This window comes from Ptychodera flava, chromosome 20 (genome assembly GCF_041260155.1).
Source record: "Ptychodera flava strain L36383 chromosome 20, AS_Pfla_20210202, whole genome shotgun sequence".
NCBI lineage: Eukaryota > Metazoa > Hemichordata > Enteropneusta > Ptychoderidae > Ptychodera > Ptychodera flava.
Genome location: NC_091947.1, coordinates 30,603,631 through 30,618,193, shown reverse-complemented (window position 1 = coordinate 30,618,193; position 14,563 = coordinate 30,603,631). Strand labels below are relative to the sequence as shown.

General features: G+C 36.3%; 1 protein-coding gene across 2 annotated transcripts; it reads left to right on the top strand.

Annotated features, from left to right (window-relative positions):
* Positions 1-139: 139 nt before the first annotated feature.
* Positions 140-10,241, top strand: LOC139120610 (enolase 4-like). Of its 2 annotated transcripts, XM_070685119.1 has the most exons (12): positions 140-525; positions 1,644-1,772; positions 2,241-2,431; positions 2,939-3,242; positions 3,722-3,850; positions 4,191-4,253; positions 4,395-4,559; positions 5,402-5,422; positions 7,341-7,466; positions 8,345-8,537; positions 8,855-8,922; positions 9,172-10,241. In XM_070685119.1, exons 1-12 carry the CDS (start codon positions 367-369, stop codon positions 9,409-9,411), a joined length of 1,788 nt encoding a protein of 595 aa, XP_070541220.1. In that variant the 5' UTR covers positions 140-366; the 3' UTR covers positions 9,412-10,241. The 2 variants fall into 2 exon arrangements, with proteins under 2 accessions (XP_070541220.1, XP_070541221.1); XM_070685120.1 differs by lacking the exon at positions 5,402-5,422.
* Positions 10,242-14,563: the final 4,322 nt, after the last annotated feature.

The window sequence follows — 14,563 nt, the reverse complement described above, 5'->3', positions numbered from 1 at the left end:
TTTTTGAATGGAATAAACACTTATCTGACCTGATATATTAATAAGTCCTTATCAGTCACTGTTTAACGCATACTTATAGTAGCAATAGTTAAAATCCACTCAAAGTCTCTCATATTTTAATTTACCCAGAATGCACTTGAAAGGGACTACCTAGCAACGACAGACATGGCCGCCAAGTTTTAAACGATAGCTCATTCTCGTGAAACAAATCAAGATTTCGTGTGAAGGACTTCTTAAAGTGTGTCTTCGTCCGTTACTATTGCTTATTTTAAACAAGGAGGTCGCTCATAGGTTACATACACTTACAGCTTTACGGTAGGCTTGCAATTTGTTGTCGCTGAACCGCCTCGAAGTCGATCAACCATCATGGCGGCCAGTAGAGCGTCTGAGCGAACGGCAAGAGAGTTTTATGAAACAAAACAGAGGGCTGTTCAGTATTATCGAGATAACCAAGTGCCTGAGAAGATTGAAGATATTCTAAATAGTATGTTCTATGAGAATCCTGATGATGTGTATGGACGTTTGGTGAGTATATCATTAGCATTTACATAACAATGTGCTAAACTGTTTATTTATCATGTTCTCAAATTTGTGCTGCAGTGAAACATTTGTCTTTGCTGCAGTTCTTTAGCTCACAACCTTCCCCGACGGTTTAGGACCCAGACCTGTCGGGGAAGGTTGTGGGCCACGGAACTGCAGTAATATTTGTCTCGGTCCTGCGGGGAATCATCTATTAGCTCATGGAGGTCCCCATGATTTGATGTACCAGAAGACACCAAACCATTGTAATATTATAGATATAAAAACTGAAACAAAATGAAGAAGTTTAAGTGAAAGGAATTGATGGTAATGAAAAACATAAATAACCAAGCTAGAAAGAATTCCATGCTAAACTGTCAAAGAAAATAATTTGAAAGACTACCAGGTACCACCAGGTATTTGCTTAAAATTGGTATTTTATACATGTGACCCTGACAGTGAGTACTGACAGTATCACCACCAGCTGCAGCATCTTATTTGCATCTCCTTCCATGTTCAGTTTATGGGCAAAAGTAAAGACACAAAGTGCTTCACATTAGTCACTACTGACCTATGGAATCGTTATAGTTTGGGCAATAGGGCTAGCCACATGCCCCCAGGAAAGCTGTTTTAATTCATCACTAATATGTCCATGGACTTATCTTGACTTGGGCTGGTCTATGTGTGTATCAGAGGTTTCAGTGCAGCTTTAATATGATGCCAGTACTATATACAGTGTAGGAAATATTCATGGGAAAGAATAATCATATACATGGACAGGTAACTTTGAAAAGTTGCCAGCCCAAACAAAAATGGTCTACACTGTTGCAGATGTGTCATCTATATATATTGCATCTGGTTTCATATGCACTTGCTTGAAAGAAATGAATATTTTATAACAGTACTTTGCCAGCTTTAAATCACAGCCCAATAAGCTCTTCTTGATGTAACCATGCAGTTGTATGATAGAAGGCAGTTTATAGCAATTCCATGTGCATGGTGTCATAGTCTGAAAATGTGGTTATCCAAATGCTATTTTGAAAGTATAACATCACATTTTAATTTACCATCATAGCTACAAAAAATTACTGATGATCTTTCATTGCCTTTTGTTCTATCAACAGTCGGAATATTTTGAAACTTTGGCAAAACCATCAACAGTAAGTAAAATTGTCAGCAGGCAAGTTCTGGACAGTAAGGGACAACCAACGGTACAAACTGAAGTTCATTGTATTGTCAAAGGTGTTGAAAAGGTGAGAAAATTATTCTGAAATAATACAATGGAGAAATTCAACCAGAATACTACATACAAATAACATTGTAATGAAACTGTTACAGTGCTGAGGGAATACTGTGATGATTGAAGATGATTACACTTAAAGAAAGGGACTTTAGATGAACAAGATGGTTAAAAAACACTTTCTCAACTTAGAAAACTTTGAGACAACTCTGAGTGAAGGCATGTTTTTACAATACAGCAATCTGCTTGATTTCTACAAAAACTCAAAACATTCTCGATTCACCATTTTTTCCACCACACATTTTTGCATCATAAGAATGATTGTGAAAATTTACAATGAATGCACCAAAAGTTGTCATATACCAGTATAGTCTAATGATTAAAGCAAAACAGTACAGTCCACGTATGTGTGTCATTTACAACCCTATCTCGTTGGATGATGATTAATTTCATAATTACTCATATCACTGTTATGCTACAGCATATTACAACAACAAGTACAGCCAGTCAAAATTGCATAGCTGACAGTGCACCAATAGAAAGGAGGGAAGCAGATGATGCTGAAAGACTACAGAGTGTGCTTGCAGCTGTTGAATTTATCAATGGACCAATCAATGAAAGTGTCAAAGGTCTCAACCCAGTCAACCAAAAAGAAATAGACACAATTGTCAAGTAAGTTGTGCAAAAGCAAAATAAAATTATTGCCACTGTTTCTGCTGATGGGAAAGACTGTTCAGTGTAACAGCTTAGCTAAATCAATGTGCCACCAGCTCAGGACAGCAAAATGCAAAAAAAAATTATGCATATTAATGTGCTGCTTTTATGGAGCTGACACAAAGAAATTTTCAGAAATTTCACGTGGCACTCTACAGTTCATGAGTGAGAGGTCACACTTGATAGGGCATTTTTTATAAACAAAAGAAAAAGTACTTGTATATCAAGTCTCTCTTGTCTGCCAAAAAAGCTAGTCATGAGTGATTTAGATCATTTTGTTTTTTGCTGCAATGCATTGACAGTGTGAAGTACTGTGTAGCTATGTCATCAATTTTTCTGAAGTAATTAAAAACTAAACTCAAAAGCAATTCTGATTAATCCCAATGTTAACATACATTCTGTTGTGGCAAAACTGTCAACAATAATTTATGATATCATATACCCAATTCATGTGATATTCCACAGTGAAGTCATCCAAAAACTCAAAGAAGAACATGAGGAAAAAGAAAGACTGCTGAAGGAGCAGCAAGCTGAACAAGAGGTTTCTCAACAGCCACAGAATGAAAAAGGCAAAGAAGAGAGAAGTTCACCTAAACCTAGGAAGAAAGGCAGTGCAAAATCAGCAACTGTGGTCATTGAGGAACCTAGAGAACAGCTTTTCTCTGGCAGTAATTCCATCTCTGCTGTGTCGCAATCTATCGCCAGATCAGCTGCAATTCTCAGTAAAATTAACTTATTCGAACACATTGCTAATCTGCGGTATGAAGAGGTATGTACAAATCGTAAACTCATTGTTGTGATCATAGGTTTGTTATATTAGTATATTTGTTTCATGGATTAGTTCACTGTACTGACAACTTTAGTGTGATACAATTGGTAATAAGTCATCAGAATCCATGTTGTAGAATTTGGGGAACTTGGCAAATATTTTTAGGAAAGCCCGGTTATATATGTGCAAAGTTATCCACTTAACGAAACAAATTTTTAAAAACTTGCCATTTATGTTTATAGATATTTCAGTAAAGATCCACACGTTTCAAACATAAACAGTGGAGCAATCTTCCATTCCACTGTCTGTATTTCTAAAGAATTACCCTACATGTAGTTTTCAAACAAGGAATTATATGTGAAAATTTTGATATTTTTTTTTGTCTCCTTTTCAGAGAAAATGTTAATGACACCTTTCAGTATTTGTTTGTTGACGTACCCTCTGAACTTTGACCATTTTTCCATCACCTTACTTCACAGACTCCAGAGAAATACAAAGTCCCCCTGCCCATGGCAAGTATTCTGAGCTTTGGTAAAGCAGCAGCCTGTAAATTAAACATGTTTAAAGAAGTCTTGATTGTACCAAAACCAGACAAACCAATTGATGAGGTAATGTATTTTATTTTCTTGAGAAAAAATTTTTTCTCTATTTCCAATTATAATATGAAAGTTGAACTTGATGTTCAATTATCTCATGAAACCAAAGTTTTTTCTGATAAATAAAGTACTGTTATATTCATTTTTCAAAAATCATTGAAGTAATTATTTATTGATGTCTCTCTCTCCTAATTAGATTTTGCCAGATTTTTCACTATTCTGTCCAAATCTATTGGGTCCATCTTTCATGATTTTCTGATTTATAATTTTGTTTCAAGTACATCTTCCTGTGAAGTTTATGAAAAAAACAACCCTGTATTTAACATGATGATTGTCTTTGATTCATTCATAGGCTATCAAACAGATTTGTGATATCTACAATCAAGTAGGAAAGGCACTTTTCACAAAATTTGGGGTAAGTAGAAAAACACTTGATAGAGACATTTTTCTTATCTGGTATATTTGTTAATAATAACTGATGGATAAAAAGGAGAAAGTATGCCGTTCTCGTGCATAATTATTCAAAACTCAATATATGTTTGTGTTTTCTTGACAGGTAGCCTCCAAGAGTGTGAATGATCTAGGCTGTTACACACCTGTCTATGATAAACCAGAACAAGCTTTGGATGTTATACAGGAGTCAATGACACAGCTTGGTCTTACACCAGCTGAAGATTTCAATATTGTTTTAAACTGTGCTGCTCATGAAATGTTTGACATGGTAGGTGATCATGTTTGTATCTGTTCGGCTGTGATTATATGTTAGAATTTCCCATCTTCCTGGTTAACATGTGTATGGTAATTAATGTACAGTGAAATCCCATATTTTTTGAGTCAAGATTTACAGAATTCAACACGCTTTCATTTCATTATTCATGGCTTTACATTTCTCCAGATATTTTTTTTAGCGGAAAGATAATTTTTGGGCTATTCAGTATGTTACTGAAATTGAAAAAATGGAACACGTTCAATGAGAACAGCCATCAATGCCTCTAAAATTTTGGCCCCTTTATAAGTCAAGCTTCATCCAGAGCTAGTACATTCTTCTTTTCAAAGACCTGATGATCAATGCAGAAAGTGTTTCAGAATTATATCAAAATTCTATTGCATTATTGCAATAACTTTTTCGTAATTTTCTTGTACATCTAGTTTTGAAATGGAAACGATTTCTTTTGAAATTTTTCTGGTGCTGAAGTGATGACTTATCCTCTGTATAATCAGAATCCTTCATGTTACAATGCATGAATGCAACTCTGATTTAAATTCTGCTACCAAATTCCAAAAACAAGAAATTTGTACTTCAAAATTTCTTTGAAATTTGATTAGATTTTGACCAAAGAATTTATTCTTCTTTTGAAAATGTTATGAAAATGTTTACCCCTGACTCAAAACATTCCATTACAAAAAAATATTCTCGAATTACCTGGGTTGTTCCATGTCTAAAAACTTTCCTACATGTACTAAACTAGAACATCTTTCTCAGTTTACCTTATCTTTTTTGAATCGCCTTCATCAAGAATAAAATGTTTGTGTAAACTTTTCATGTTTTTTGAATAATGGCAGAGCAAACTATCAGGGTCAAAGGTTAGTGTGTGCTTTTCTTGTGATGTCCTTTAGGCATGTATGTCTTCCATTATAGATGTGGTCTTAGACTAGAATAAATATCAAATTATAAGTTCATTAGATGTTAAATATAGATTTGTTATTCTGTCTTAACATTCATTCTCATTTGTCCAGCAGTATGTGGTACAAATATTCATGTCACTGATATGTCGAGAATTTATATAATAATCATTGTAACATATTACATGTTGCATTCATGCTATCACCCCATTTGCTTGTGAATGGGTCCAACCAAACCATGGAAAATGGTGAGGTTGAGTCATATTACAGTAGTGATAAGGCTAACGCATTGCATTGCATGGTATCAAAATAGAAAATGTTGATCACACTTAAGTGCACCGTACATGGTCATTGCACATATTCATATTCATTCATTAACAACAGCTACATATACATATTTAATACATGTTGAGTGGGACAATCACAGTATACGTATACTTCATGTGTGTTGTCCATGAAATTGCAAGTAGCCGTAGAAATTGGTATCAACCATCTGTAACGGTGTCCAGCTGATCAAATTATGAATCACTTGCGAAAAATCTACCACACAGGCAGCTTGGCAGATATCAGAGAAATCGATGGAGTGATGCAGACAATATACACTGGTGAAAGCAGTCAATGAGACTGAGCTCAGTCAGTAGTGCCTCTACATGTATCAGTCCAGCCTTCCTGATGACAGTTAATAAAGTCAAATGTTAGAGAAGTATTTTTGTTAAGGCCTGTACCTGGTAAATGTTTCCGGGGTTCCCCTTAGTATATCAATTCAATCAGATTAGGGGACAGCAAAAATGTTACCAAGGTTCCCAAATCATTTACCAATATTCCCCAACCATAGCAAAAACACTGTAGAGTACAGACAAAGTCATGTTTAAACTGTTCATCCCCAATTCCCTGTAAAGAGACCCATGATATCGATAACAATGGATTTGGACCAAACCATGGTGGTGAGAGGGTAAAACAGATAGTTGGTTGTGTTCTTTGCAAATAAGTACAGAGGCAATGTAGCCATAGCAGCAGTCAACATACATATCTTATTTTCAGTATCCTCAGATTCATCTTCCCAAGGAACTAGCCTGTGATTATTACAAATGAGTAGAACAAAGGCACTCAAGCCATATATGCAGTCAATATAGAACTCATAGCATTACATCCATGTTGAGAATTATTTCCCAGAGGAACATATCACACATATTTTAACTACAGTCACCTTGTAACCACATGCACAAAAATAAACAGCATACAGCATTTAGCAAACATATAAATATGGAGATTTGTAATTTGAGAATTACGATTACTTGACTCTTAATCACTGTGTCAAGAAAAAATGCGAAATGTATTTTCAAATTGAATATTTTGTAATCTTTCTTGGGAAAATATTATTGTATCATATTACTTCCAGAAAAAAGCAAATAAAGCCAGTTGTACCAGTACCACTCCAAAACACAGTCTATCAGATAATCACAACATCCCAAATCATAAACTGTAATTCCACAAAATTGCCATGACGCTAGAGAAGCATAGCCTTACATAAGTGCAAACAAAGATGTTGAACTCATGCAAAGTTAGATCAAATCCATGTCACCATGTGTTGGTTGCTAGGCGGAATGTGTGAGAGTTCCTGCAATGTTTTCATTCAGACCTGAAAGCCTATTCAAACACTACTAGGATGCCCAAATGTCAAACATGGGGTAGAAGCAAATATAAATACAATTTAGACATTTTTTTTATGTCTTGGCTTGGTGCCACCTGTAGCTACCATATAATACACACGGAAACACTCTTGATAATCAAGCATGTGTTTGATGGATTCTTTGAAAAACTTCCTTGGCCCGCCCAAATACATGACTTCTATTTGATTGCATCAAATATTTTCCTACAGGACAAGGGGAAATATGAAGTAACCACAGGAGTTTTCAAAGGCGCTGATGACATGGCGGACGTATATAGTGATTTGGTCACCAGATACCCAGCTATCATTGGTATTATTGATCCTATCAGAAAACAAGTGAGTGTGTTACTTCATAATATCTCTGATATGTTGATTTCCTAGTATTCCATCCATTTTCATTTTAATAGTCACCATTTCAAATCTTTTTCTGCCAAATATCTCTTTCACAAGATGTTTTGGCAGATATTGTTGTATCAGTATTCAATGAAAAGGTTAGAACAGTGAATTTACTTTCATATCAGGGTGAATTGAGAAATACAAGGAAGAGAAATTGATCCAAGAGCTTTGCTAGTTTAAAGTTTACAACTGAAAGTAAATTGTGGTATGAAATCTCCAGGGTAACAATATGATGCAAGTTGGACAAAGCTATGTTGCTGGGGCATGTTTGATAGCTCACCACAACAAAATATACAGGTCTCAAACGATAGCGTTTTTGATCCTGAATGTAGCAGATACACGTAAGCAACAGCAGGCAATGTGTAATGGTGCTAGGAGACAACTGTACACACGAAACTGCTTCCTAGGTCTTTGAATTGAAACTTAGGATATCAGGATTTTCCAGGTTTGTCTAGATGTAACCCCTTGTCTTTGAACTGACAATTTAGTTCTATAACTATCCTTGGCTCGAGGCAGCAACTCCAATTAGAAGTAGCCACTGACCACATAAGAGCAGTGGTTGTTCTGTAGGCGGCCTTTAACATGTGCAATGTTACAGGATTGCCACAAAGTGACCGCTATAGAGAGGTGACTGCTCTGTAAGGGTGACCACTAAGACAGGTTTGATTGTAATTTTATGTGAATAGCACCTATACCTTGAGTTGTCATTTTCATAATTTGAAATAAAACTCAAACAAAAGGAACACCTTGCAACATCATACAATAGAAAAAAAATCTCCTTAAATTAATGAGGTTTTGTGTATATCTTCTGCTTACAGGATACTGAAGCTTGGGTGAAGTTATGTGAGAAACTGAGTGAGAAATGCTACCTTATGGGTGATAATATCTATCCGCGCACTGAAAGGTTTGTCAAAGAAGGCTTTGGAGATATGAAAGCAAGTGCAGTTGTCTTGAAGCTTCAACAAATGACAACCATTTCTGATACCATTGATGCCATGAAATTTTTGAAAGGTATGTCTGAACGCTAACTACAGACAGAATGATCAATGTCTATGTTGGTGTAGTTTTATCAGATTATCACCCTGTATATTAACAAAGAACTATTTCTTTCTTCCAAAAAAGTAGTTTTACAATTTAATTAATACATTGTAAATTACATATGGTTGATATCCTTTCAGTTGAGAGCTGCTGTGCCACTGGGATAAAAGGGCAAATAAAGTGAAAGCTGTGTTAGCTTATCAGAGGGCGCCCTCAGTGTCAAGAATGAGAACCCTATATGTACCACTTTGATAAATGCTGGTTAAAGTGTGATATTGTTTCTTTTGCAGAGGAAGGCATAGAAAGTGTTATATCATGTGTACAAGCAGAGAGTGGTGATGATTTGCTTGCAGATTTGGTGAGTTTCTACTTTCTGAGTTCTAAAAAAGATAAAGTATTTGTATATCATGTAGTCTTTCCCTCACTCAGTGGATGACAATTCTGAACAAACATGACGATAATGACAATAAATTCACCATGATGTCTCAACCCAGTACATCATATTTTTGTACAGTTTCTGATCAAGGAAATCAGCATGTGGGAAAGTAATAGACTTGATATTGTGTTAACTTCTATGTTAATTCTATTCTCTTTCTCATTTGTGTAGGCCGTGGGTGTTGGTACAAAGTTCATCAAGATAGGTGCGCCATGTCGAGGTGAAAGAGTCGCTATTTTCAACCGACTGCTCCAGATTGAATCAGTTCTCAAAGAGAGAGAACTTGGCAGCTACTATGAGGGCCATGAATTTCCAGACATTATCCCACCACCACCACCAGAACCTGATGCAGATGCTGAGGGACAAACTGAAACAGATTCTGTTAGTGTGGACAGCAAAAAGAAGAAATAAAATGCTCTGGAAAACATGTTTTAAATATCACAGATGGACTTGTAAACTGATACTACTTACGTGCAACTTCAGTGACTTTAGTAATAAAACTAAAGAGTGACATTCCCCCTAGACTGCTGGAATATTATGATAATTATAACCTAGGAGTTGTACATTTTCCAAAGTGTTTTTATTTCCCTACCGTGATATTTAATTGTAAATACAAATACTCTTTGACAGGGGCAAAATGTGTGATATGAACACTATATTAGCCATAGCCCTTGTGCTCAGATAGGCAAAGAAATAATGTGAATTTACAACCACCTTCTCATCTCAGAAATCATAACCTGCCGAACATCTGTTGACCTGATAACACACCATAAATGTGTGTTGATTTTCATCTTTTGCCACTGATAGATCTTTTCAAATGCATCTGCCCTTCAGGCAAATTGCTGTGTACCCTAACTTTTTCTAGATAACCAACAGATGAAAGAAGATCTTTGAAGGCTTTTCTCATTAGCAGCTGCCCCCAGGCTTTGCGATATTTGAAAATCCATTACAGCTGAGTAGGACTTTAATACAACAAATGCTGTCTATATCCATCGCTCAAAAATGACGGTATTTCCTACTGAGGAGACGTATTCTTGACGTGGTACACCTATTTTGTGATGTGAAGATCCTGTCTAATATGCAAACTTTGCAGGCCTTTTTATCCCGTTGATTTTATATTTAGCTTTTGTAAATGACCATATTTGGACATGCCCCAGCATATGTAGACATAAATGTGGAGAAATCAAAGATGTAAATAAGTGTATATGTGGAGATGTGAATAAATGTTTTGAAAGTTCAAAGCAGTGAGTATTATTTTTGTGTCAAAAATTCTGAAATGCATTGATTGGTATACTAGAAACATTACTTACAGTGAATAGAAGTGGTAGCAAGAAAGAAAAACAATATCTGAAAATCATTTTTATGCAATAAATTGAAATACATCTGGCAATTCTTTTGAGCAAGGTCTACTCAGAATATGTACTGGTAAGACTGGTGGACTTTCCATACCTCACTTTCCATATCTGATCATTGGATCCCCAGGGCCTGCAAGCTAGGTCGGCCAATTTTGACTGAGCAAAGTTACCTGCTAAAACAAATTTTTTTAAGATGCTACAGAAGTTAAAGTTCACAAGTCATCAAAAAGTATTGAAAAACATAAAGCTTAATTTTTACATTTCTTCATGTCAACTTCGGCAGGATGCGTTTTTAAAAAAAGTCCCCCCACCTCTGAACAAATCTTCCATACCCCCGAAATATCAAATGGCCCATCCCTTAAAGTGGTCGGGTACCGGGTTCTCACGCATATCACACGGCCTTTGGCCGTCCTACGAAATAACTTTCCGAGTCACTGAAAATTACAGCCTTCAAAAGTAGTAATTGCCGCATCCGTGTCAGGCCTATGAAGGTATGCTTCCTCTGTCCCTTTAATACACACTCGCTTGTGAACCGATACACGACGGCCTCTATGCGATATGTACTGTTCTAATGCACGCCACATGGCAGCTGTCGTGTAGGCCTACATCGGTTCACAAGTGACTGTGCTCCGATGCGACGCAGATTTGTCTGTGACAGTGTGTCTGCTTGTTAGCTGTTTACTCTACGTGATTTTTACCATAATCGATAATCAAGTTATTCTCTATCTTTGTCAATATTGTGTTTTACATGTAAAATCACTGTCAAGAACTTTGTTGATTCATAATGTCTGTGTCATTCATTTCTGCGAAATTTGTTTCACCGATGAGGGCGCTAAACTATGACCATTCATTCGCATCGCCTGGCGCGGCGTCAAATTTGAAACTTCACCGCGCGTGACAGAGATTGTGCGCTGTTCCCAGGGCGATACATCGCGCTGTTGTGTCGTCTGCACATCAGAAACAGCAAACAGAGATCGCAGAAGGCAAACCGATTTTTTCAAGAGACTGGAGTATTCAGTATGAGCCATGGTCATTTATTGAAGGGAAGACTGGGATGTACAGCCCGGGTGTACAGCACAAGGACGTCCCTACTAAATATTACGGTCCATAACTGGGCCCATAACTGGGACTGCCCAAAAACTGTATTCTCCAGACAGATATTCACCCTGAGATTTTTTCCCACTTGTATTTTTTCATACGTTATGGGAGTATTCAAGTAAGTAGTCATGTTTTTTCTAACATCTCTATTTCTTTATAAAAGGGCCAGCAGCTCAATTTTTTACCCTCAATTTTGCCAATGTCAATTACAGTTCTTGTAGACTTCTCCTCAAAATGTAGAGATATACTGTATTCAGCTTGTGAACTCAGTCTATACATGTACGTATGAAAACTGCATTGCTATTGTTGACAAATGAATTATCGTCGAGACAAGAACTTCTTGAAGAAGTCAAATGTATACAATAATAGTGCATTCTTCAGGTGCCGCCAACTTTAATTTCATCAAATTTTGCAAAATCATCACAAAACATGTTTTGAAGGCTGGTATACCGATTTTACTTATTTTTAACCTTGACCTAAAATTTGGAGGGGAAAGTAGAGCTTTTCGTAACTGCCCTCCCACTGGCATACACGGAAAATATGCCCTCCCACTGAATTTTGATGCCCACTGCCCTCCAGTATCTATGGTCTGCCCGCTCCCCACAACAATTCAAGCTCCCCACTGCCTTCTCCCCACTACTGAAATTCCCCATTGCCCACTAGATGCCCTCTAGGCAACCCAGAATTACGCAAAACTGTGCGAACAGCTATACCTTGGAACATTGCTCTCCTCTAAGTCAAGTTCTATCAACCATGGCTTTCCCCTCCCTCTATATGTATTATCCAGTACCCACAGTCAAAAATTCTTCCCGCCCACTGAAAAAAATGAAATTTCTTCCCTGCTCACAGTAAATATAAGTTTTTTCTCCTGGCCCACTGATTAGTTTTGAAATTTGCCCACCCACTGAAAAACTGCTCACGAACACCTTTTTGCACAAACAGTTTAGTTGGCGGCACCTGGTTCTTCACATATAGATGCTGTGTATCATGGCAAGCTACATTATGAGTGTTTGATGTGCTTTTTGGAGGTAGAACAAGAACTTATGACATCAGAAACAAGAACAGTTGATAAACCATGAAAAATTTCAGCTACTGACCCTTTAAATTAATGGAATAAGCCATTGTACTATCTTTGTGCATAATAATTACTTCAGCACTAGAAATAGATTGATCTATGACAGGATAATTTTGTTCATTAATTTTTTTCTAAATAGACCAAAACTTCTTTGTTGTTGTTTTATTGTAATGTTTTTACCCATACATTTTTAAAACTCTGAAGTCGCTGCATGGTTATCTTATGGCTGCTTTAGTTTATGTTGTGATATGGGTACGTACACTACATCTTTGAAAATAATGTTCTCATAAAATATAGTGATTTGGTCAGGACATGCAGTTTTCATTTTGTACAAAGCGTAATTGTACAGTAATGGCTCTATTGCTGGATGATATGGTTAGAAATGCATCATTGTATCTTTCATTATCCTCTAGACTATGACAATAATAACAATACATGAAACCAGGTCTGATATCATTCAAGGTATATAAATAGTTTACCAGGTCCAAGGAACAAATAGAAAATGACAATAACAATAGGGTCATCTTTAACCACTGCTAAGTGGTACCAGGTGTACAGACTGGGTAAATGTACCTCAATGACAATGGTAAACTAACCAATTTTGGCTGGTAACAATAAATTTGGCCATTCACTCAGAGCTAGTATATTATCCCAAGATGAGAAAGGCAAAACTAACTTTTCAAAATTGTTCATTACTTTTGTTTGAAAATTCTAGAGTAAATGTTCTTATTCTTCTCCTTTAAGTATGTTGAAGTAAACCGTAACATATTATTATACACTTACATCTGTAACCTATTGAGTTTGTCATACAGTAAGTTTCGGTATCAGAGGATGCAGAGTCCAATAACTTTGACATGGAGTACAATAACTTTAGGTGTTATTTGACGCTTTTTGACCTTTGACCTCAAAACACCTTTACGTCAACACGAGGAAAAAAGAATATTTTACATTTTTTACAAAAATATATACTCCTCAACATTCAGTACTTCACAAAGTAAATCATGGTCAGTCCAAAACCGGTGAATTTAGTGAAATTCGAAAGCTCGAGCAGAATTTAAACGAGCAAGTAGAATTAAATACAAAGAGTATGATTCAAATGTTGAATATGACATTCAAAACAATATTAAACGTTTCTGGGGACATGTAAAATCAAGATGTAAATCAAAATCTGTCCCGAACTCAGTGCGCTATAACAATCAGTCTGCCTGTAAATCGAAAGAAGTTGCAGATTTATTTAACAATTTCTTTCAGTCCGTCTTCAAACAAGACGACCAAACCACAACTGTTCCACCTTTTGATGATGTCACAAGTGATGCCTTATGCAATGTTCATATATCTGTAGACATCATTCTCAAACATCTCAATACATTGGATCCTAACAAAGCCATGGGTCCAGATAACATATCAGGCATTTTATTAAAGCGATGTGCAAATCAACTCGCTTACCCACTGATGGTTTTATATAACAAGTCAATTGAGAAAGGTACATTTCCAAGCCGGTTTAAGCAGGCAAATGTTGTTCCAATTTTTAAAAGTGGTAGCAAATGTGATGTTACAAACTATAGACCAGTGTCACTTCTCTCCTTAATAAGCAAAACATTTGAGAAAGTGATCTTTGATGATATATTTAACCATGTTAAACAGTATATATGTAATTCACAGCATGGCTTTATTAAGACTCGCTCTACTCAGACTAACCTTGTAACCTAATATGTTGATTTTCTTGCTAACTGTTTTGACAAGAAACTACAAGTTGATAGCATCTACACTGACTTCTGTAAGGCTTTTGACTCTGTTAATCATAGACTGTTAGTTTACAAACTAGAACGTTATGGTTTTCTGGTCAAGTTCTACAGTTGTTAAAACATATTTAAGTAACCGTCATCAGAGAGTAGTTATTGACAATCGCTTTTCTGAGTGGTGCCCAGTATCATCGGGTGTACCCCAGGGGTCACTACTTGGTCCACTGTTATTCAGTATTTATGTCAATGATTTACCAGGTGTTTGTATAGATTCACAATGTCTCTTATATGCA

What these genes read in the sequence shown, in the direction of transcription:
- LOC139120610 (XM_070685119.1), top strand. Translation starts at nt 367, where the DNA reads ATGGCGGCCAGTAGAGCGTCTGAGCGAACGGCAAGAGAGTTTTATGAA. An exon ending in TTGATCCTATCAGAAAACAA is followed by an intron (nt 7,467 to 8,344) that starts GTGAGTGTGTTA and finishes TTCTGCTTACAG; the next exon opens with GATACTGAAGCTTGGGTGAA. An exon ending in TGCCATGAAATTTTTGAAAG is followed by an intron (nt 8,538 to 8,854) that starts GTATGTCTGAAC and finishes TTTCTTTTGCAG; the next exon opens with AGGAAGGCATAGAAAGTGTT.